General features: G+C 44.4%; 1 protein-coding gene across 1 annotated transcript in view; it reads left to right on the top strand.

Annotated features, from left to right (window-relative positions):
- LOC118833235 (inner centromere protein-like) overlaps positions 1–22,691 on the top strand; it is a 111,545-nt gene that overhangs the window by 12,435 nt on the left and 76,419 nt on the right. The window contains exons 10-18 of the mRNA XM_036740599.1: positions 4,807–4,859; positions 8,933–9,065; positions 9,190–9,313; positions 10,623–10,697; positions 11,392–11,443; positions 12,347–12,428; positions 13,228–13,282; positions 13,517–13,611; positions 21,509–21,561. Of these exons, the coding sequence (XP_036596494.1) occupies positions 4,807–4,859; positions 8,933–9,065; positions 9,190–9,313; positions 10,623–10,697; positions 11,392–11,443; positions 12,347–12,428; positions 13,228–13,282; positions 13,517–13,611; positions 21,509–21,561 (722 nt within the window). The remainder of the gene's footprint in view (positions 1–4,806; positions 4,860–8,932; positions 9,066–9,189; positions 9,314–10,622; positions 10,698–11,391; positions 11,444–12,346; positions 12,429–13,227; positions 13,283–13,516; positions 13,612–21,508; positions 21,562–22,691) is intronic.

The following is a 22,691-nucleotide window of genomic DNA, read 5'->3' on the forward strand; positions in this document are numbered from 1 at the left end:
CTCATTCTTGCCCTTCTCATGGATGAAGTTATTGATTGTTTCTCTGATTTGTTGTTTAACCCACTCATTCTTTAGGATTAGATTATTTAGTTTCCGATTAATTTTTAGTTTATCTTTCCATGGCCCTTTATTACATGTAATTTTTACTGCACCATGATCTGAAAAGGATGCATTTAATATTTCTTCGTTTCTGCACTGGATTGTGAGGTTTCTATGCCATAATACATGGTCAGTTTTTCTTTAGTGCCATGTACCACTGTGAAAAAGGTATATTCTTTTCTATCTCCATTCAATTTTCTCCAGAGGTCTACCATATCTAACTTAATATCTGTCTATCTATCTATCTATCTATCTATCTACCTATCTATCCATCCATGTATCTATCTATCTATTTTAGTTTACAAGATTCAGTTCCACAAGCTTTTGAGTTTTACATTTTCTCCCTCTCCCCTCCTCCTTCCCCAGAACAGCATGCAATCTGATACAGGCTCTACATATACGTTGATATCAAACATATTTTCACATTAGTCATGTGGTAAAGAAGAATTCTAACCAATGGAATGAACTATGGGAAAGAGAAAAAAAGAAAGAGAACAAATAGTATGCTTCTGTCCTCGTTCAGACTCCAAAGTTCTTTCTCTGGATGTGGACAGCATTTTCCATCGTGAGTCTTTTGGGGTTGTCTTAGATCCTTGCATTGCTGAGAGAGCTAAGTCTATCAGAATCAGTCTTCGCACAATATGTCTGTAACTGTGTACAATATTCTCCTGGTTGTGCTCCCCTCACTCAGCATCAGTTCATATAAGTCTTTCCAGATTTTCCTGAAGGCTTCCTGCTCATCATTGCTTATAGCACAATAGTATTCCATTTCATATACCACAACTTGTTCAGCCATTCCCCAGCTGATGGGCATCCCCTCAATTTCCAATTCTTGGCCACCACATAAAAAGCTGCTATAAATATTTTTGTATATGTGAGTCCTTTTCCCATTTGTATGGTTTCTTTGGGATACAGCCCTAGAAGTGGCATTGTTGATTCAAAGGGTATGCACATTTTATAGCCCTTTGGGCATAGTTCCAAATCCTTCTCCAAAATAGTTGCATCAGTTCACCACTCCACCAAGCATGCAGTGGTATTCCAATTTTCCCACGTCTTCTCCAGCAGTTATCATTTTCCTGTTTTGTCATGTTAGCCAATCTGATAGGTATGATGTGGTACCTAAGAGTTGTTTTGATTTGCATTTCTGTAATCAATAGTCATTTAGAGTATTTTTTCATATTACTATAGATATGTTTAATTTCTTCGTCAGAAAACTGCCTGTTCAAATCTTTTGACCATTTATCAATTGGGGAAATATCTAACTTTTTCTTAAATTCTATTCACCTTCTTAACTTATTTCTTGCTAATTTTGTGGTTAGATTTATCTAGTTAAGAGAGGGGGAAGCTGAAGTCCCCCACTAGTATGGTTTTGTTGTCAGTTTCTTCCTGTTACTCCCTTCACTTCTCTTCTAAGAATTTGGATGCTATACTACTTGGTGCATATATGTTTAGTAAGGATATTGCTTCATTTTCTATGGTGCCTTTTAGTACGATGTACTAATATCTTTGGGTTTACAGGCTAGATTTATTTCTTAAGAAATCACTCAAATCACTCTAGCTCTCATTAAATGGCCAACAATACTTTTTCAGCCCAAGCCCCATCTGGTCATTGTTTGGGCCCTGATGACTGGGAGTGAATGTAAACAGAAACTGTTTTTGTTTTGGTCAGAAACCCTGAGGGTCTTCCCCTCTGAGGTTGACTATTTTTTGACTAGGTAAGAGACAGTATCCTTTGCCTCATTTCTTACCTAGCCTTAATCACTGAGTGGGTGTTGCCTCAGTCAAACTGAGGCCTAGGGAAGACCCTGGCTTAAAAAGTCTAAGGTGTCCTGCTGCATGCAGGCTTATCTCCAGTCATCCTGATCTATATCTTGCCACTGGGCCCAGATGGCTCTGGAAGAGAAAGTGAGGTGGGTGACTGTACACAACAGTCCCTCACTTAAATCGAATTCACTTGCAAATCATGACATCACCTTCCTGGTGCCATGGTCCTCTTCCAAGAGCAAGAATAATCTGCAGATGAAGCACATAGTAGGTGCTTGTGGAAGTATAAAAGAGGATACTTTCCTATTAGGCACTGTGGACTCACAGGTCCTCACACACAGTATGCCACCTCCCATCTCCACACCTTTGTATAAGCCAAAATGTGCTTCTTCACCTCTGCCTCTTAGAATCCCTGGCTCTCTCCCTCCCCCAAGTCCTTTCATAGTGACATCCCCCTCCCCCACATCTAGTAGCTGCCAGGAGAAATCAGCTTGAATTTCAATTGCCCAACCAATCACCCATTGATTGAGCCCTCACTGTGTGCCTAAGAGGAAAGATAAGAATAAGGATGAGCAAAACCAGCCCCTGACCTCAAGGCGCTTACACGCATTCATTCTACTGGAAAGAAAAGCATCTACACATAGGTTCCAAAAGTGGGCAATATTGCCCTCGGGGGGCACTGGAACAATCTAGCGGAGCAGTGGTAGCCTCAGATGCAATTGGGAGGGTGATGAGTAAAAATAAGGGAGCAGTGGAAGCATAAGGAAAGCAAAGAAGAGAAAAAAATTTGAAAAACTATTCATATATGTTTTATGTGCTGTGTAACTGTGTTAAAGTCATAGCTATTACATTATTTTCCAAAAAAGCACATAAAACACAGGTTATAACTGATCAGTGGTCAAGTTCACTGAAAGGTCTTAACAAGCAAGTGATAGCCGAAGAATGTATCAGGCATTGTTGCAAAGTCTAGCATGCATCAGCAGGAAAATGTGCATGTAACAACTTGTTTACAATATGATACTATATGGTTATATGATGTAATATTGCATCATCAAAATTTCAGTGCAGGAAATAAATCACAAATTTGCAGTGAATTATTAAATTTAAGATGTCTTTTTTTTAATTTCTATTTTTTTGAAATGATGCAAATTTAAAAAAGAACTCTTAAAGGGTCAAAGAAAGTAGATTTCCAGGGGGGCGCTGAGCTGTTTTTTTTTTAAAGGGGACAGTAGGCTAAATAAGTTTGGCAACCTCTGATCCATACAGATCAATAAATCCAGGGTGCCTAGAGCAGAAAAGGATACCAGCAAAGGGGAGGGTGCAAGATGAGGAAGCCGGGTCCTGCCCACAGTGTACCATTACTAACTGCCTAGGGAATGATAACGTTGGGGAATTCTCTCCACTGCTTGGGAGCTTTGAGGGTCCCATAACAGAGGGTCAAGGATAGGAGGCCAGCTAAGGAATCAGCTCTAGCTAACAGCACATTCAGCCTCCAGGGGGCAACCTTTCAGGCCCTCTTAGAGTACACAATCAATCAAAAGCTTTCTGTGGCAATTTAAGGTCGCTAGGTAAAGCATTTCCCAGGAGAGGGAGGGGTGGATAAAGAGTGGGGTCAGCCAAGGGAGAAAGGGGAGTACTTGGAATGAAACTGTCAGGATTTATTATAAGTAAGAAAAGATTCCCTGCTCAAGGTCAGGGCACAAGGAGGAGAGACTAAATATATTTCACACAAATAAAGTCAGATCTAAACAATTGGAAAAATATTAATTGCTCATGGGTAGGCCGAGCCAATATAATAAAAAAGGCAATTTTACCTAAATTAATTTATTTATTCGGTGCAATACCAATCAACTACCAAAGAGTTATTCTATAGAGACAGGAAAAAAATAACAAGAAAAGGGAGTTTCAAGGGAATTAACTTTTTTTTTTTCTTTTTTTGGCGGGGCAATCCAGGTTAAGTGACTTGCCCAAGGTCACACAGCTAGTACATGTGTCAAGTGTCTGAGGCCGGATTTGAACTCAGGTCCTCCTGACTGCAGGGCGGGTGCTCTACTCACTGCACCACCTAGCTGCCCCGCAAGAGAATTAATTTTTTAAAAAAAAGTGAAGGAAGGCGGCTTAGCCTTACCAGATCTCAAGCTGTATTATAAAGCGGGAATTATCAAAACACTTGGGTACTGGGAAAGAGATGGTGGATATGTAGAGTGGATTATGTACACAATACACGGTAATAGCAAATGACCCTAGTAATCTGGTGTTTGATAAACCCAAAGACCCAGACTTTGGGGAGGACAGCTCACTATTTCACAAAAATTGCTAGAAAAACTGAAAAATAGTTTTGCAGAAACTAGGTAAAGATCAGCATCCTGCAAATTGTTGTTGTCTGTCGTTTGTTCTCGAAGAGGACCATGACATCGGGGAGGTGAGGTGGTTATTAAGGTTTAGGGGTGCTAGGACCACAAAACAGGGACACCCCGGTCTTGCCCCAATGAATCCGACTCAAGCCTTCCTTAAGCCAAAGAAAAACAAGGTCTATGAAAGGCCCGCCATATTGGCCAGACTTTTAAGGAACCTGAACACTCCTAACACTAATGCAAGTGGGCCAGATAGGATCCCAGTAAATCCACGGAGACTGAGAGGGATAGTATAAACAGAAAGGATGTGGGAGGGATCGAGGGGTGGCCAGTAGGCTGGGGTGACTGGAGGAGAGGTCTAGGGAGGTTCCTGATGGCAGTGACCAGTAAGAACGGGGTGACTGGAGGTCTGAAACCAAGAGAATGGCTTCTGAGATAGGATCCAGGGTGGCTTTGCCACGCCGGGTACAACGAGCGTTGACTGACAGCCCCTGTGGCCAATAGGCGCTCGGCTGCTGGGGGCGGGGCGGCTGAGTCCCCCATGATCCCTCACGCCTCTGGTTCCCCACCCCCCACCCCCACCCTCCAGGAGCAGGAGAGTCTACGCCTCGGTTCCTGAGGCGGCTCCTCCTGAGGTCGCAGGTGAGGGGGGCGGAGGAGCGATGGGTGAGGGGGCGGAGGAGCGGCGGGTGAGAGGGTGCAGGAGCAGAAGTTGAGGGGGGCAGAGGCCGGGCCCCGCCCAGTCCCATCCCCAGCCGCGAGGCGAGTCCTCCTCTTCCTCCTCCGCGGGCCCGTGCTTGGCCTACTCCCTGCCTGACGACGCCCGAGAGGAGCCGGGAAACTGAGGCAGGCCCTTGAGTCCTCAGTTTCCCTGCCTGTCAAAGGAGGCCTTGCATTGATCTCGAGCAGAGAGAGTATCGCGGCCAGGGCCCTCCCCAAGTGCGGCTGCTCCCATTTTACAGGCCGGAAGCTGAGGGCAGGGAGGGGGGAGGGGGGCTGTGGCTGCTGAGGCTGGAGCCCCCAGAAGGAGACTCCCCAGCCCCCGGAGGGTGTGGCCCGGTAATGGTTAGTGGGTGTACGTCCAGTGGAACTAATGAATCGATGAAAGAATGAATGAACGAATGACCTCTTCCCCTCAGGTGTGGGTGCCCACGTTCCCGCCCCCGCCCCCTCAGGTGACAGGTGTCCCGGCCTGCTGGGCACAGTTCCAAATAGTTCTACAGAAGGGTTGGATCTGCTCACAACTCCACCAACAGCCCAGTAATGTCTCGTTTCTCCCACATCCCCTCCAACGTTTTCCACTGACCTTTCCTCTCCTATTAGCCAGTCTAATAGGTATGAAGTAGTACCTCAGGATCATTTTGATTTGCATTTCTCCAATCAATAGAGAGGTAGAGTGTCTTTTCATATGGCCATGGATAGCTTCCATTATTTCATCTGAAAACTGGTCATACCTTTTCATCACTTATTAGCTGGGGAATGGCTCTTATTTTTATAAATTGGACTCAGTTCTCTATATATTTGAGAAATGAAGTCTTTATAAGAAAAACTTCAGTTTTTTTTTCACAGTTACTATTTCTAACTGTATTTCCCTCCCTCCTATCCCCCACATTTATTCTATTCTCTCTCCTTTCACCCTGTCCCTCTTAAAAAAATGTTTTGCTTCTAACTACCCCCTCCTTCAATATACCCTCCCTTCTATCACCCCTCATCCCCTTCCCCTCCTACTTTCCTGTAGGGTAAGATAGATTTCTACACCCAATTGAGTGTGTGTATTTTATTCCCTCTTTGAGCCAATTTTGATGAGAGTAAAGTTCATTCATGCCCCCTCACCTCCGCCCTCTTCCTCTCCACTGTAAAAGCTTTTTCTTGCCTCTTTTATGTGAGATAATTTACCCCGTTTGACCTCTCCCTTTCTTTCCCCCAGTACATTCCTTTTTCACACTGTAGTTTTTTAGACATCATCCCTTCATATCCGTCACATCTCTATCCTCTGTCTATATATATATACACCTTCTAACTACACTAACAATGAGAACGTTCTTATGAGTTACAAATATCTCCCCATGTATGAATGTAAAAAACAGTTTAACCTTATGAAGTCCTTTATGATTTTTCTTTCCTGTTTACCTTTTTATGCTTCTCTTGATCCTTGTCTTTGAAAGTCAAATTTTCTATTCAGCTCTGGCCTTTTCATCAAAAAATGTCTGAAAGAACTCTATCTCATTGAATATCCATTTTTCCCCTGATGATTACACTCAGTTTTTCGGGGTAGGTGAATCTTGGTTGTAATCATACCTCTTTTGCCCTCCAGAATATCATATTCCAAACCCTCTGATCCTTTAATGTACAAGCTGCTGAATCTTGTGTTCTCCCTATTGTGTTCCACCATAGTTGAATTCTTTCTTTCTGGATGCCTGCAATATTTTCTCCTTGATCTGGGAGCTCTGGAATTTGACTACCATATTCCTGGGTGTTTTCATTTTGGGATCTCTTTCAGGAGGTGATCGTTAGGTTCTTTCAGTTTCTGTTTTATTCTCTGGTTCTAGAATATCTGGGCAGTTTTCCTTGATAACTTCCTGAAAGATGATGTCTAGGCTCTTTTTTAAATCATGGCTTTCATGTAGTCCAATAATTTTTAGATTATCTCTCCTGGATCTATGGTCCAGGTCAGTTTTTCCAATGAGATATTTCATATCGTATTCTTTTTTTTCATTCTTTTGGCTTTGTTTGATTGTTTCTTGATTTCTCATAATGTCATTAGCTTTCATTTGATCATTCTAATTTTTGAGGAACAATTTTCTTCAGTGAGCTTTTGTACCTCCTTTTCAATGTGGCCAGTTCTACTTTTTAAGGAGTTTTCTTTTTCTTCAGTTAATTTTTGTGTCTCTTTTTCCATATAGCCTAGTCTGTTTCTTTGAGGTATTATTTTCTTCAGTAATTTTTTGTGTCTCCTTTAGCAAGCTGTTGATTTGTTTTTCATGATTTTCTTGCATCACTCCTTTTTCTTCCCACTTTTTCCTCCACTTCTCTAATTTGATTTTCAAACTCCTTTTTGAGCTCTTCCATGGCCTGAGAACAACCCGTGGAGGCTTTGGATGTAGGAGCTTTGACTTTGTTGCCTTCTGCTGAGTGTGTGTTTTGATCTTCTTTGTCACCAAAGTAAGTTTCTATAGTCTGAGTTTTTTTCTGTTGTTTGCTCTTTCTCAGCCTATTACTTGACTTTAACCCAAAGTAGGGCTTTGCTTCCAGGGTGGAGGGTGTACTGTCCTGGGCTTCAAGGGTTCTGTGCAGCTGCTGTCAGAGATCCTTCTAGGCACCTGTAAGTTTTCAGTTCTTCCAGAGTGGTATGATGTCAGAAGAGGTGTTTACTCCACTCCTGGCCTGTGAACTGGTCTGTGAGTGACCTCAAGCACTCTTTCCAGCACACCGTGAGGGAAGGAAGGGAGATAGGAGCCGAGTTCCCAGGCATGTCACTTGTTGAAGGGACTTTCTCCCTGGAGAAATGGGGAGGAAATGCCCTCTGGCAGCAGCAGCTGCCCCCTTGTAGGCTCTTTCCTTGCCCTATTCTTGGAACTCTGTGGCCTTTGGGGAGCTGGCAGTGATGTCCTTGTGGAAAACCTTGGGTTCCTTGTGCCACCATGGGGGGAGCGATCCCTTACTGGTGTCTCTGTGGTAAATGGACTGCGGGAGACTGCTCAGAACTGGAGGGGTTTCCAGCCCTAAGTTCTGTCAAAGGGAGGCATTCCCTCCATGGCATCCTGACAGGTGGTTGTCTGTCTAGCCTTTACTGGAACACCTCAGAGCATGAGGCCTCACTACTTCACAAGGCAGTTTGTTACATTTTTGAATAGCTTTACTGTTTGTAAAAGCAAGGGTGGCTCTGGTTGTGGGCATGATGCTCACACACGGTAGACCCAAGTAAAAGTGCGTTGAGTTAAATCAGAAAGCTCCGTTTCGTGCTCCTTTTGGCCTCCTCCTAATTTTGATCCCTTCTGGTCCTGCTCTCTGAGGCCGAGCAGAGCGCAGCTAACTTGTGGGGCTGCCTTCCACTCAGAGTGGCAGGCTCAGTTATTCTCGGGTCCCTGGGACTGACCATTTGGCTACACCACCAGACTAGACTCTGCCCATGGCTTTTCGGGGGTCTGAACACTGGCTTTCTGTGTCTTGCACGTGTGGTCCTGGCTAAGCCCCTTCCCTCTCTGGATCGTGGTGCCCTGATGTCACCTGGGGACATCTTCACTATGTCCATCAAGAGAAGCCAAGGCAGACCCCAAGCCTGGAGTCTGGGCGTTCCAGGATGGCTTCTGTGCAACCACTGTGGGAGGGTTGTAGATGAAGGATAATGAGCCCATTTTACAGATGACGGGTCTTGGATCTCAGAGAGGGGGAGCAGGGGTCCAAGCCCCCCTAGCCAGTTACTTAGTGGCCATGCCAGTCCTGGGAGGCCACACTGACAAGAGGCAGGGTGCAGCACTGGGCAGTGACCCCCTCTCCCTTTGGCCCCGTTCATGTCAATAACATTTGTTACAGCATGTGGAGAGATGGCTGACCTCACACCCGGGTTCAAGTCCTGCCTGGGACACAGCCCCCTTTTGGCTCCAGGCAGTTGGGGTGGGGGGAAGGTGGGCCTCCTACGGGAAGGGGGAGGGAAGAAGGGAGTCTGGGAGACCCAGGCCTCTGCTGGTGCCTGCCTGTTCCTTGCTCCCTCTCAGCTGGGCGGCCCTTCCCTCCTCAGGAGAAAGAGTGGCACCTGAAGGAGGAGGAGGAGGCGCCTCTGCTGAGAAAGCAGAAGGTACAGGAGGACCAGGAGCAGGACAGTTGCAGTCACCCCGAGGAGGTGAAGATGTGAGTGTCTGCCCCCTGTCCCGGCCCCTCCCGCTCCTTGGCCCTGTGGAGGGGGGACTGAAGGTGGATGGAGGGGGTTCTCCAAGCCCAGGAGGTGTCCTGTCCATTCCTCCTTGTCCCCCAGGGAGCAGGAAGAGCATCTTGAGAAGGTCCTGGAGGCCTGTGAGGAGGTGGAACAGCTGGAGGTGGAGAAGCAGCAGCAGCAGTGCCCTGAGCAGCAGCCGGCTCAGCTGGAGGAGGAGCCAGATGTCAGGGTGGCCCTGGATCTTGGGCTGGGACATTCCAGGAAGCCCCGGGCTGGGGGAGGGGATGGAGGCCCAGGGAGGCAGGAGCAGAGCTGTCCATCCTCAGTCCCCGAAGGATAAGGGCTAAGACAGGCCCCTTGTGCTGGGCCTCAAGTCTGGAGGATCCGAATTCAGATTGACCTCAGCACTTAATGCCCTTGCAACCCTGGGCTAGTCACTTAATGGCTGCCTGCCTCAGTTTCCTCTTCTGTAAATTTCCACTTGGGTCCTAGAATTGTTGGTAAGGAGCCAGTAAAGTGACCCAAGCCAAGCACTGTAGAAATGCGGTTGTCACCATCATTCTTCCTTGGCATGGGGCAAAGGGGGCGGGCACGGATAGAGAAACACTCTTAGCAGCTCTCCGCCCTTCCCACGTGGACAGCAGGAAGAGGTGGCTTCTGCGTGGGATGAGTGCTCCCCCCCCGGCCTGTTCTTTTCTGGGGGCCAAGCCCAATTGTTCTCTACCCAGAATATTCATTCCACACTCAGACATGGGGCATTTTGGAAATTTGGATTCCACAAGGAAGGCTCATGTACTGTCATTGACTTAGAGCTGGAAGGGCTGGGGTTGGCTCTGCTCTGCCCACTTCACCCCCAACCTGGCCTGTGCTCCCCTCCCCGGCCTGCCTGACCGGGTGCCCTCTCTGTCACACCTCCAGGAGGAAGAAGAGGGAAGGAACCAGGAGCAGCTGGAAAAAGAGGAGGAGGAGGAGGAAGAAGAAGAAGAAAAGGAGGAAGAGGAGCTTCTGCAGAAGGGGGCCAAGGCCCAAGGGACCGGGGAGCAGCAGGAGCAGCAGCTGGACCTTGAGCGGGAGCAGGAGAGGCTGCAGGCGTTGTGGTGAGGGCCTGGCTTCCCTGCCTATGGGTGTTTTTGTGTGTGTGTGTGTGTGTGTACGTGTGTGTGTGTGTGTGTGTGTGTGTGTGAGTTTGTGTGTGAATATGAGTATGTGTGTGAGAGAGAGGCAGGCTGTGAGATTGTGAATGTGTGAAAGGGACTGGGTGTGTATGTGACTGAGAGAGACTGAGTGTGAATGAGATCCCAGCAGACCCCCGGGGGCTTTGCCAAACTCTGCCTGGGGTAGGGGGTGTGTGGGAGATGTTTGGGACTGCATTTAATTCTAGGCCTGTGTCTTGGCTCCATTGTTTACTCTCAGGATGGCTTGGAACCCATCTCTTCCCTCCTACAAGACTCAGTTTCTTTTCCTGAAAAGTGGGGATGATAATTAGGCTCTGTCGTGAGACTCATGCTGTCATGCTGGGCCCTGTTCCGTAGTTGCCCACCACTTTGGGGGAGCCCGAGGGCGCGCTTCGCTGGCAGAGCGAGGCCATGGAGACGATGGATTTTCAGGTCTGGGAGCAGTTGGGGTCATGGAGGATCTGCATGATGCCCCAGACAGACCCTGTTCTGCTTCATTCTTCCTTCACCGTTCTGGGCCCAGCTCATTGTCTTCCCGAGGAACTGTTTCTCCTTAGTTCTTAGAACTCCAGAAAGTGCCTTGATCCCTCGCACTCAGTACATAGCAGATGCAAAGTCAAGGCCTTTTTCCTTCATTTGTGCAGGTACCCACTGGGGTGACTATCCACCTGTATGGAATCCTCGGGGAACGATGGATTCTTCTTCTACTTTGTTTCCAGTGTAGGCAGCTGGGCCCATCTCCTTCACTTTTTTAAGGTCTCACAACAATTTTGAGAGTGTACATTTGCAGGTATTATCCCCACCTTGCAGATAAGGAAACAGGCTTGGACGAGTTAAAAGACTTGCTTATAACACCCGTAGTAATTGTGGCAGAACGATTCAAGCCCAAGGAAGTGTTTATTTTTATTTATGCGTTTTAAAAGTAAGTTTTATTAATGTTTGACAGACATGCTCCCCTTCCTGCACCCATTGCATTCTTCTTTGTGTGAAGGAAAGGTAAAGTGCACCGACCCCATGTGGGCAGCATCGTGCCGTCCCCTTCCCTGCAGCAAAGGGTGAATCCTGGGAATGAGAGGGATCATCAGTGTAGCGGTTCAGTTCATTGTCCTTTCCTTACGCTTTCCAGCTGACACCACTTTGTCATCGTGCCCCATCTTCTCCTGGCTCTCCTTCTCTCGGTACCAGGTCATTGGAGTTTTCCCACATCTTCCTGAATGTCTCATTGGTCATTTCCTGCTGCAGGATCATATTCTGTTACATTCATAGATCACAATTTGATCAGCCCTTCCCCAGTTGCCTTGTTCCCTCTTTGGTAGATACTCCCACCATGTCAGTGTGGCTCCAATCTCTCCCCTTGTAGCTGTGGCCTCTCATTGTGGCTGAGAGCCCTCTCTGTCTCCTCAGGTAGCACAGCTGGGCCCGGGAAGTTAAAGAATTAAAAAGAAACTCGCTAGAGAAATTGGTAAATCTTTTCCATTTTTCCATCTGTTTGATGTTTCAGCCTTAGTTGCTTTCAGGATGATCTGCGTACTTGGGGTCTTCAGCCACATCTGGTATAAGCTTATTTTCCTGTTGCTTTCTGAGGAAGCCCTGCTCCTAATTAACCTTCCACCCTGGTCCTCCATGAGGTTTTACAGATCACTTTGTATTTTTAGCTGGCATCTCTCCACTTGGAGAGGAGATCAGGTGTGGACTTGGGTTCCTTTTACAGAAAAAACTTCTGTAGGAAAATGCTTGTCCTGTACACTTTGCACTTTTTCCCGAGTTACTAGTTAATTTAAGACAGAATTGCTTCAATTTTGTGCCATGTCATCAACAAGTTGGTCTGCCTGTACCCAGGTGGGAGAGGCATCTCCAGGCCTGTCACACAGTCAATCAATAACCCCTTGTTTTCTTGCTTTTCTAGGCTTCCCTTGACTCCCGTGTTTGCATTTCAAAGTTGGTACTCAGCTCTGGGCTTTTCGTCAAGAACATTTGAACATCTTCTACTCTATGCAAGGTATATTTTTTCCCTCTGTAGGATTATTATACTCAGTTTTTAAGCCAATCTCTTGTCTGATTCTTTGGCTCATTGAGGACAGCCTGTAGCATTCTGGGAGGCAGTGGCAGCTACAACCCTTTTAACATTTTGGACTCTCAGAAGTCAGAGGATGAGGTGGGAAGGTACAGGGAAAGAGGAGAGATGAGGTAAAGGCAGGTTATGTAGGTTACATATCACTTCATACACACTCATCTAACACACATCATTTGTAACATGTGGCCCCATGTACACTGAGTGAGGCACTTTCTACACTAAGTTCCCTGCTCAGATGAAATTACTGGTCCAGATATTAAATTACACCCATATACTTACATGTATATTTGTGCATCTCTTACATTAGTCATTTCATTTGGTTTCAAAGCACTTGACACAGGGTCTCATTTGATCTCTGAACCATCTCTGTGAGGTCTTCCAAGTGCATTAGTTGGGATCCTGAGCCCTGGGGCCTATTCAGAGGCCTGTAGAAGGAGGGATGCTCTGGCGGGAGCCAGTGTCCACTCCCAGCTCTGTCAGCATATGTCCCAGCTTGGAATAATGGATGAAATGTATGTGGTGCTGGAGAGAGACACAAGGGCTTAGACATTTAGGTTCCACTTTTCCTCTGTTTGTGAATGTCCTTGGGAAAGATAGAACAAAAAAAAACAGTTCAATTCACTGAACATTTATTAAGTGCTTATTATGTACAAGATACTGTTTCTAGGTACTAGGGGTACACAGATAGGAACAAACTAGACCCTGCCATCTGGGAGCTTACATTCTACTGGCTTCCTTCCTGATGCTGTTTCTCCTCTTTAAAATCCTGAGTCCTATTTCCAACAGCAGGTGGAGAGTGATGTGTGGAGCCCTGGGGATAGTGGCAGGTGGTGCTGTGGGGTGGGTTTTCCTGCTGGTTACTGACGAGCTTGGGCTCTTGGATTTCAGGGAGCAGCAAGAAAAGGAGAGATTACTGAAGGAAGTAGAGGAGAAGAGGAAGAAGGTGAGGCAGTGGCAGGGGCGGGGGGGTGGTGCCCAGGTGGGCCTTGGTCTCCTTCTCTGTGCACTGACATGTCCTTGGTTCTGGCTGCAGCCATGCCCCTTCTCCCTATGGCCCATTCTGAGGCTGCTAACCTGGTCTCAGGCTTTTTCTGGGAACAGGGCAGGAGGTGGAAGGCAGTACCTTGGGCAGGGGGGTCGTGGTTTTCAGGACAGAAATGTTCTGTGTTGGCCCCAGGAGGAGTGTCAGTACCAGGAGCAGAAGGAGCTGCTGGAGGAGCAGAAGGAGGGCAAGAACATTGCAGCTGCTGCTGGGGTCAGTAACAAATTATTGTGTGTGTGTGTGTGTGTGTGTGTGTGTGTGTGTGTGTGTGTTTATGAATTAGTTTGTTTATTTTCACTTTTCAACATTCACCTCCATAATATTTTGAATTCCAAATTTTCTCCCCTCCCCCACCCCAAGATTACATGTAATTTGATGTGGGCTCTACATATGCATTCATATTGAACCTATTTTCACCTTAGTCATGTTGTAAAGAAATAGAACCAATGGGAGAAACTATGAGAAAGAAGAAACAAAACAAATCACCCAAAGAAAAGGTGAGCAAATAGTTTGCTTCCATCTACATTCAGACTCCCAAGTTCTTTCTCTGGATGTGGATAGCATTTCATAGTGTTCTCCATCTCTTGTTTGGTCATAAATTCCTCCATTCTCCACAAATCTGACAGGTAAACTATTCCTTGCTCTCTTAATTTGCTTATAATATCAGCCTCTACATCTAAATCATGTACACATTTTGACTTTATTTTGGTGTGTGGTATAAGATGTTGGTCTATGCCTAGTTTCTGTCATACTACCTTCCAATTTCCCCAGAAGTTTTTGTCAAATAGTGAGTTTTTATCCCAGAAGCTGGAGTCTTTGGGTTTATAATCATTGACTCCTGTGTTCTGTGTACCTAAACTATTCCAGTGATCTGCCCCTTTATTTCTTAGCCAGTACCAAGTAATCTTGATTATTGCTGCTTTATGATACTCTTTAAGCTCTTGTATGGCTAGGCCACCTTCCCTTGCATTTCATCTCGTTAATTGGCTTGATTTTCTGGATCTTTTGTTCTTTCAGGTGAATTTTGTTATTTTTTTCTAGCTCTATAAAATAATTTTTATTGCTAGCTTGATTGTATGGCACTGAATAAGTAAATTGATTTAGGTAGAGTTGTCATTTTTATTACATTAGCTCAGCCTACCGACGAGAAAGTTTTGTTTCTCCAGTTATTTAGCTCTCACTTTATTGATGTGAAAAGTGTTTTGTAATTATGTTCATATAGTTCCTGGGCTTGTTTTGGCCATTAGACTCCCAAATATTTTATGATGTCTACAGCAACTTTAAATGGCATTTCTTTTCCTATCTCTTGCTGTTGGGCTTTGTTAGTATTATATAGATATACCGATGATTTACGTGGGTATATTTTATATCCTGAAACTTTGCTACAGTTGTTTATTATTTGAAATAGTTCATTTTTCATCTTTTTTTTATTAATTAATCAGTTTATTTTTAGTTTTCAACATTTGCTTCCACAAGATTTTGAGTTCCAAATTTTCTCCCCATCTCTCCCCTCCCTCCACTCCAAGATCACATGCATTCTGATTACATCTTTTCCCAATCTGCCCTTCCTTCTATCACTGCCACTCCCCCTTATCCCCTTCCCTTCTATTTTCCTGTAAGGTAGGATAGGTTTCTATATACCATTGCCTGTATATCTTATTTCCCAGTTGCATGTAAAAACAATTTTTAACATTCTTTTTTTAAAACTCTGAGTTCCACGTTCCCACCCTTCCTCCCTCCCCACCCACCCTCATTGAGAAAGTAAGCAATTTGAAGTAGGTTATACATGTGTAGTCATGCAAAAACACTTTCATAACAGTCATGTTGTGAAAGGCTAACTATATTTCCCTCTCTCCTCTCCCCTCCCACTCCCCATTTATTCTGTTTTCTCCTTTGACCCTGTCCCTCCTCAAAAGTGTTTGCTTCTGATTACCCCCTCCTCCCATTTGCCCCACCTCGATCATGCCAACCTCTCTTATCCCCTTTCCCCCTACTTTCTTGTAGGGTAAGGTAGATTTCCATACCCAACTGAGTGTGTATGTTATTCTCTCCTTAAGCAAAATCCAATGAGGGTAAGGTTCACTCATTCTCTCTCACCTTCAACCTCTTGCCCTTTATGGTAAGAGCTTTTTCTTCGTCTTTTATATTTCAAGTAGTTTTATACTTGATTCTCTAGGATTGTCTAAGTATATCATCACATCATCTGCAAAGAGGGATAGCTTTGTTTCTTCTTTGCCTATTCTAATTCCTTCAATTTCTTTTTCTTCTCTTATTGCTAAAGCTAAAGTTTCTACTACTATGTTGAATAACAGTGGTGATAATGGACATCCTTGTTCCACCCTTGATCTTATTGGAAATGCTTCTAGCTTATCCCCATTACATATAAGACCTGCTGATGGTTTTGGGTAGATGCTACTTATCATTTTAAGGAAGGCTCCATTTGTTCTTATGTTCTCCAGTGTTTTTTTAATAAGAATGGGTGTTGTATTTTGTCAAAAGCTTTTTCTGCATCTGTTGAGATAATCATATGGTTTCTCTTAGTTTTATTGTTGATACGATCAATTATACTGATAGTTTTCCTAATACTGAACCACCCCACATTCCTGGAATAAATCCTACCTGGTCATAGTGTATTATTCTCTTGATAAGTTGCTATAATCTTTTTGGTAATATTTTATTTAAAATTTTTGCATCTATAATCCTTAGGGAAATTGGTCTATTATTTTCTTTCATATTTGTGTCAAAAAAGAATTTGATAAGTATTCCTTCTTTGCCTATTTTCCCAAATAGTCCGTATAGTATTGGAATTGTTTTTCAAATGTTTGATAGAATTCACTTGTAAATCTATCTGGCCCTGGAGACTTTTTCCTAGTGAGTTAATTGAGAACTTGTTCAGTTTCTTTTTTCTGAGATAGAGGTCTTGAAGTATTTTACTGGCTCTCTGTTATCTGGGCAATTCATATTTTCATGAATATTCATCCATTTCACTAAGATTGTCAAATTTATTGGCAAAATTGGGCAAAACTGTTCCTAATTATTGTTTTAATTTCTTTTGTGTTGGTGGTGAATTCACCCTTTTCATTTTTGATACTGGTAATTTGATTTTCTTCTTTCTTTTTTAAATCAAATTAACCAAATGTTTATCAATTTTATTGGATTTTTCATAAAACCAGCTCTTGGTTTTATTTATTAGTTCGATAGTTTTCTTGATTTCAATTTTATTAATCTCTCCTTTGGTTTTCAGTATTTCTAATTTGATATTGAATTGGCGATTTTAAATTTTTTTCTATCTTTTTTAGTTGTGTGCCCAATTCATTGATCTGTATCCCATAAGTTTTGGTATGTTGTCTCATTCTTGCCCTTCTCATGGATGAAGTTATTGATTGTTTCTCTGATTTGTTGTTTAACCCACTCATTCTTTAGGATTAGATTATTTAGTTTCCGATTAATTTTTAGTTTATCTTTCCATGGCCCTTTATTACATGTAATTTTTACTGCACCATGATCTGAAAAGGATGCATTTAATATTTCTTCGTTTCTGCACTGGATTGTGAGGTTTCTATGCCATAATACATGGTCAGTTTTTCTTTAGTGCCATGTACCACTGTGAAAAAGGTATATTCTTTTCTATCTCCATTCAATTTTCTCCAGAGGTCTACCATATCTAACTTAATATCTGTCTATCTATCTATCCATCTATGTATCTATCTATCTATTTTAGTTTACAAGATTCAGTTCCACAAGCTTTTGAGTTTTACATTTTCTCCCTCTCCCCTCCTCCTTCCCCAGAACAGCATGCAATCTGATATAGGCTCTACATATACGTTGATATCAAACATATTTTCACATTAGTCATGTGGTAAAGAAGAATTCTAACCAATGGAATGAACTATGGGAAAGAGAAAAAAAGAAAGAGAACAAATAGTATGCTTCTGTCCTCGTTCAGACTCCAAAGTTCTTTCTCTGGATGTGGACAGCATTTTCCATCGTGAGTCTTTTGGGGTTGTCTTAGATCCTTGCATTGCTGAGAGAGCTAAGTCTATCAGAATCAGTCTTTGCACAATATGTCTGTAACTGTGTACAATATTCTCCTGGTTGTGCTCCCCTCACTCAGCATCAGTTCATATAAGTCTTTCCAGGTTTTCCTGAAGGCTTCCTGCTCATCATTGCTTATAGCACAATAGTATTCCATTTCATATACCACAACTTGTTCAGCCATTCCCCAGCTGATGGGCATCCCCTCAATTTCCAATTCTTGGCCACCACATAAAAGCTGCTATAAATATTTTTGTATATGTGAGTCCTTTTCCCATTTGTATGGTTTCTTTGGGATACAGCCCTAGAAGTGGCATTGTTGATTCAAAGGGTATGCACATTTTATAGCCCTTTGGGCATAGTTCCAAATCCTTCTCCAAAATAGTTGCATCAGTTCACCACTCCACCAAGCATGCAGTGGTGTTCCAATTTTCCCACGTCTTCTCCAGCAGTTATCATTTTCCTGTTTTGTCATGTTAGCCAATCTGATAGGTATGATGTGGTACCTAAGAGTTGTTTTGATTTGCATTTCTGTAATCAATAGTCATTTAGAGTATTTTTTCATATTACTATAGATATGTTTAATTTCTTCATCAGAAAACTGCCTGTTCAAATCTTTTGACCATTTATCAATTGGGGAAATATCTAACTTTTTCTTAAATTCTATTCACCTTCTTAACTTATTTCTTGCTAATTTTGTGGTTAGATTTATCTAGTTAAGAGAGGGGGAAGCTGAAGTCCCCCACTAGTATGGTTTTGTTGTCAGTTTCTTCCTGTTACTCCCTTCACTTCTCTTCTAAGAATTTGGATGCTATACTACTTGGTGCATATATGTTTAGTAAGGATATTGCTTCATTTTCTATGGTGCCTTTTAGTACGATGTACTAATATCTTTGGGTTTACAGGCTAGATTTATTTCTTAAGAAATCACTCAAATCACTCTAGCTCTCATTAAATGGCCAACAATACTTTTTCAGCCCAAGCCCCATCTGGTCATTGTTTGGGCCCTGATGACTGGGAGTGAATGTAAACAGAAACTGTTTTTGTTTTGGTCAGAAACCCTGAGGGTCTTCCCCTCTGAGGTTGACTATTTTTTGACTAGGTAAGAGACAGTATCCTTTGCCTCATTTCTTACCTAGCCTTAATCACTGAGTGGGTGTTGCCTCAGTCAAACTGAGGCCTAGGGAAGACCCTGGCTTAAAAAGTCTAAGGTGTCCTGCTGCATGCAGGCTTATCTCCAGTCATCCTGATCTATATCTTGCCACTGGGCCCAGATGGCTCTGGAAGAGAAAGTGAGGTGGGTGACTGTACACAACAGTCCCTCACTTAAATCGAATTCACTTGCAAATCATGACATCACCTTCCTGGTGCCATGGTCCTCTTCCAAGAGCAAGAATAATCTGCAGATGAAGCACATAGTAGGTGCTTGTGGAAGTATAAAAGAGGATACTTTCCTATTAGGCACTGTGGACTCACAGGTCCTCACACACAGTATGCCACCTCCCATCTCCACACCTTTGTATAAGCCAAAATGTGCTTCTTCACCTCTGCCTCTTAGAATCCCTGGCTCTCTCCCTCCCCCAAGTCCTTTCATAGTGACATCCCCCTCCCCCACATCTAGTAGCTGCCAGGAGAAATCAGCTTGAATTTCAATTGCCCAACCAATCACCCATTGATTGAGCCCTCACTGTGTGCCTAAGAGGAAAGATAAGAATAAGGATGAGCAAAACCAGCCCCTGACCTCAAGGCGCTTACACGCATTCATTCTACTGGAAAGAAAAGCATCTACACATAGGTTCCAAAAGTGGGCAATATTGCCCTCGGGGGGCACTGGAACAATCTAGCGGAGCAGTGGTAGCCTCAGATGCAATTGGGAGGGTGATGAGTAAAAATAAGGGAGCAGTGGAAGCATAAGGAAAGCAAAGAAGAGAAAAAATTTGAAAAACTATTCATATATGTTTTATGTGCTGTGTAACTGTGTTAAAGTCATAGCTATTACATTATTTTCCAAAAAAGCACATAAAACACAGGTTATAACTGATCAGTGGTCAAGTTCACTGAAAGGTCTTAACAAGCAAGTGATAGCCGAAGAATGTATCAGGCATTGTTGCAAAGTCTAGCATGCATCAGCAGGAAAATGTGCATGTAACAACTTGTTTACAATATGATACTATATGGTTATATGATGTAATATTGCATCATCAAAATTTCAGTGCAGGAAATAAATCACAAATTTGCAGTGAATTATTAAATTTAAGATGTCTTTTTTTAATTTCTATTTTTTTGAAATGATGCAAATTTAAAAAAGAACTCTTAAAGGGTCAAAGAAAGTAGATTTCCAGGGGGGCGCTGAGCTGTTTTTTTTTTAAAGGGGACAGTAGGCTAAATAAGTTTGGCAACCTCTGATCCATACAGATCAATAAATCCAGGGTGCCTAGAGCAGAAAAGGATACCAGCAAAGGGGAGGGTGCAAGATGAGGAAGCCGGGTCCTGCCCACAGTGTACCATTACTAACTGCCTAGGGAATGATAACGTTGGGGAATTCTCTCCACTGCTTGGGAGCTTTGAGGGTCCCATAACAGAGGGTCAAGGATAGGAGGCCAGCTAAGGAATCAGCTCTAGCTAACAGCACATTCAGCCTCCAGGGGGCAACCTTTCAGGCCCTCTTAGAGTACACAATCAATCAAAAGCTTTCTGTGGCAATTTAAGGTCGCTAGGTAAAGCATTTCCCAGGAGAGGGAGGGGTGGATAAAGAGTGGGGTCAGCCAAGGGAGAAAGGGGAGTACTTGGAATGAAACTGTCAGGATTTATTATAAGTAAGAAAAGATTCCCTGCTCAAGGTCAGGGCACAAGGAGGAGAGACTAAATATATTTCACACAAATAAAGTCAGATCTAAACAATTGGAAAAATATTAATTGCTCATGGGTAGGCCGAGCCAATATAATAAAAAAGGCAATTTTACCTAAATTAATTTATTTATTCGGTGCAATACCAATCAACTACCAAAGAGTTATTCTATAGAGACAGGAAAAAAATAACAAGAAAAGGGAGTTTCAAGGGAATTAACTTTTTTTTTTTCTTTTTTTGGCGGGGCAATCCAGGTTAAGTGACTTGCCCAAGGTCACACAGCTAGTACATGTGTCAAGTGTCTGAGGCCGGATTTGAACTCAGGTCCTCCTGACTGCAGGGCGGGTGCTCTACTCACTGCACCACCTAGCTGCCCCGCAAGAGAATTAATTTTTTAAAAAAAAGTGAAGGAAGGCGGCTTAGCCTTACCAGATCTCAAGCTGTATTATAAAGCGGGAATTATCAAAACACTTGGGTACTGGGAAAGAGATGGTGGATATGTAGAGTGGATTATGTACACAATACACGGTAATAGCAAATGACCCTAGTAATCTGGTGTTTGATAAACCCAAAGACCCAGACTTTGGGGAGGACAGCTCACTATTTCACAAAAATTGCTAGAAAAACTGAAAAATAGTTTTGCAGAAACTAGGTAAAGATCAGCATCCTGCAAATTGTTGTTGTCTGTCGTTTGTTCTCGAAGAGGACCATGACATCGGGGAGGTGAGGTGGTTATTAAGGTTTAGGGGTGCTAGGACCACAAAACAGGGACACCCCGGTCTTGCCCCAATGAATCCGACTCAAGCCTTCCTTAAGCCAAACAAAAACAAGGTCTATGAAAGGCCCGCCATATTGGCCAGACTTTTAAGGAACCTGAACACTCCTAACACTAATGCAAGTGGGCCAGATAGGATCCCAGTAAATCCACGGAGACTGAGAGGGATAGTATAAACAGAAAGGATGTGGGAGGGATCGAGGGGTGGCCAGTAGGCTGGGGTGACTGGAGGAGAGGTCTAGGGAGGTTCCTGATGGCAGTGACCAGTAAGAACGGGGTGACTGGAGGTCTGAAACCAAGAGAATGGCTTCTGAGATAGGATCCAGGGTGGCTTTGCCACGCCGGGTACAACGAGCGTTGACTGACAGCCCCTGTGGCCAATAGGCGCTCGGCTGCTGGGGGCGGGGCGGCTGAGTCCCCCATGATCCCTCACGCCTCTGGTTCCCCACCCCCCACCCCCACCCTCCAGGAGCAGGAGAGTCTACGCCTCGGTTCCTGAGGCGGCTCCTCCTGAGGTCGCAGGTGAGGGGGGCGGAGGAGCGATGGGTGAGGGGGCGGAGGAGCGGCGGGTGAGAGGGTGCAGGAGCAGAAGTTGAGGGGGGCAGAGGCCGGGCCCCGCCCAGTCCCATCCCCAGCCGCGAGGCGAGTCCTCCTCTTCCTCCTCCGCGGGCCCGTGCTTGGCCTACTCACTGCCTGACGACGCCCGAGAGGAGCCGGGAAACTGAGGCAGGCCCTTGAGTCCTCAGTTTCCCTGCCTGTCAAAGGAGGCCTTGCATTGATCTCGAGCAGAGAGAGTATCGCGGCCAGGGCCCTCCCCAAGTGCGGCTGCTCCCATTTTACAGGCCGGAAGCTGAGGGCAGGGAGGGGGGAGGGGGGCTGTGGCTGCTGAGGCTGGAGCCCCCAGAAGGAGACTCCCCAGCCCCCGGAGGGTGTGGCCCGGTAATGGTTAGTGGGTGTACGTCCAGTGGAACTAATGAATCGATGAAAGAATGAATGAACGAATGACCTCTTCCCCTCAGGTGTGGGTGCCCACGTTCCCGCCCCCGCCCCCGCCCCCTCAGGTGACAGGTGTCCCGGCCTGCTGGGCACAGTTCCAAATAGTTCTACAGAAGGGTTGGATCTGCTCACAACTCCACCAACAGCCCAGTAATGTCTCGTTTCTCCCACATCCCCTCCAACGTTTTCCACTGACCTTTCCTCTCCTATTAGCCAGTATAATAGGTATGAAGTAGTACCTCAGGATCATTTTGATTTGCATTTCTCCAATCAATAGAGAGGTAGAGTGTCTTTTCATATGGCCATGGATAGCTTCCATTATTTCATCTGAAAACTGATCATACCTTTTCATCACTTATTAGCTGGGGAATGGCTCTTATTTGTATAAATTGGACTCAGTTCTCTATATATTTGAGAAATGAAGTCTTTATAAGAAAAACTTGCTTCAGTTTTTTTTTCACAGTTACTATTTCTAACTGTATTTCCCTCCCTCCTATCCCCCACATTTATTCTATTCTCTCTCCTTTCACCCTGTCCCTCTTAAAAAAATGTTTTGCTTCTAACTACCCCCTCCTTCAATATACCCTCCCTTCTATCACCCCTCATCCCCTTCCCCTCCTACTTTCCTGTAGGGTAAGATAGATTTCTACACCCAA

Source organism: Trichosurus vulpecula (genome assembly GCF_011100635.1).
Source record: "Trichosurus vulpecula isolate mTriVul1 chromosome X unlocalized genomic scaffold, mTriVul1.pri SUPER_X_unloc_5, whole genome shotgun sequence".
Taxonomy (NCBI): Eukaryota; Metazoa; Chordata; class Mammalia; order Diprotodontia; family Phalangeridae; genus Trichosurus; species Trichosurus vulpecula.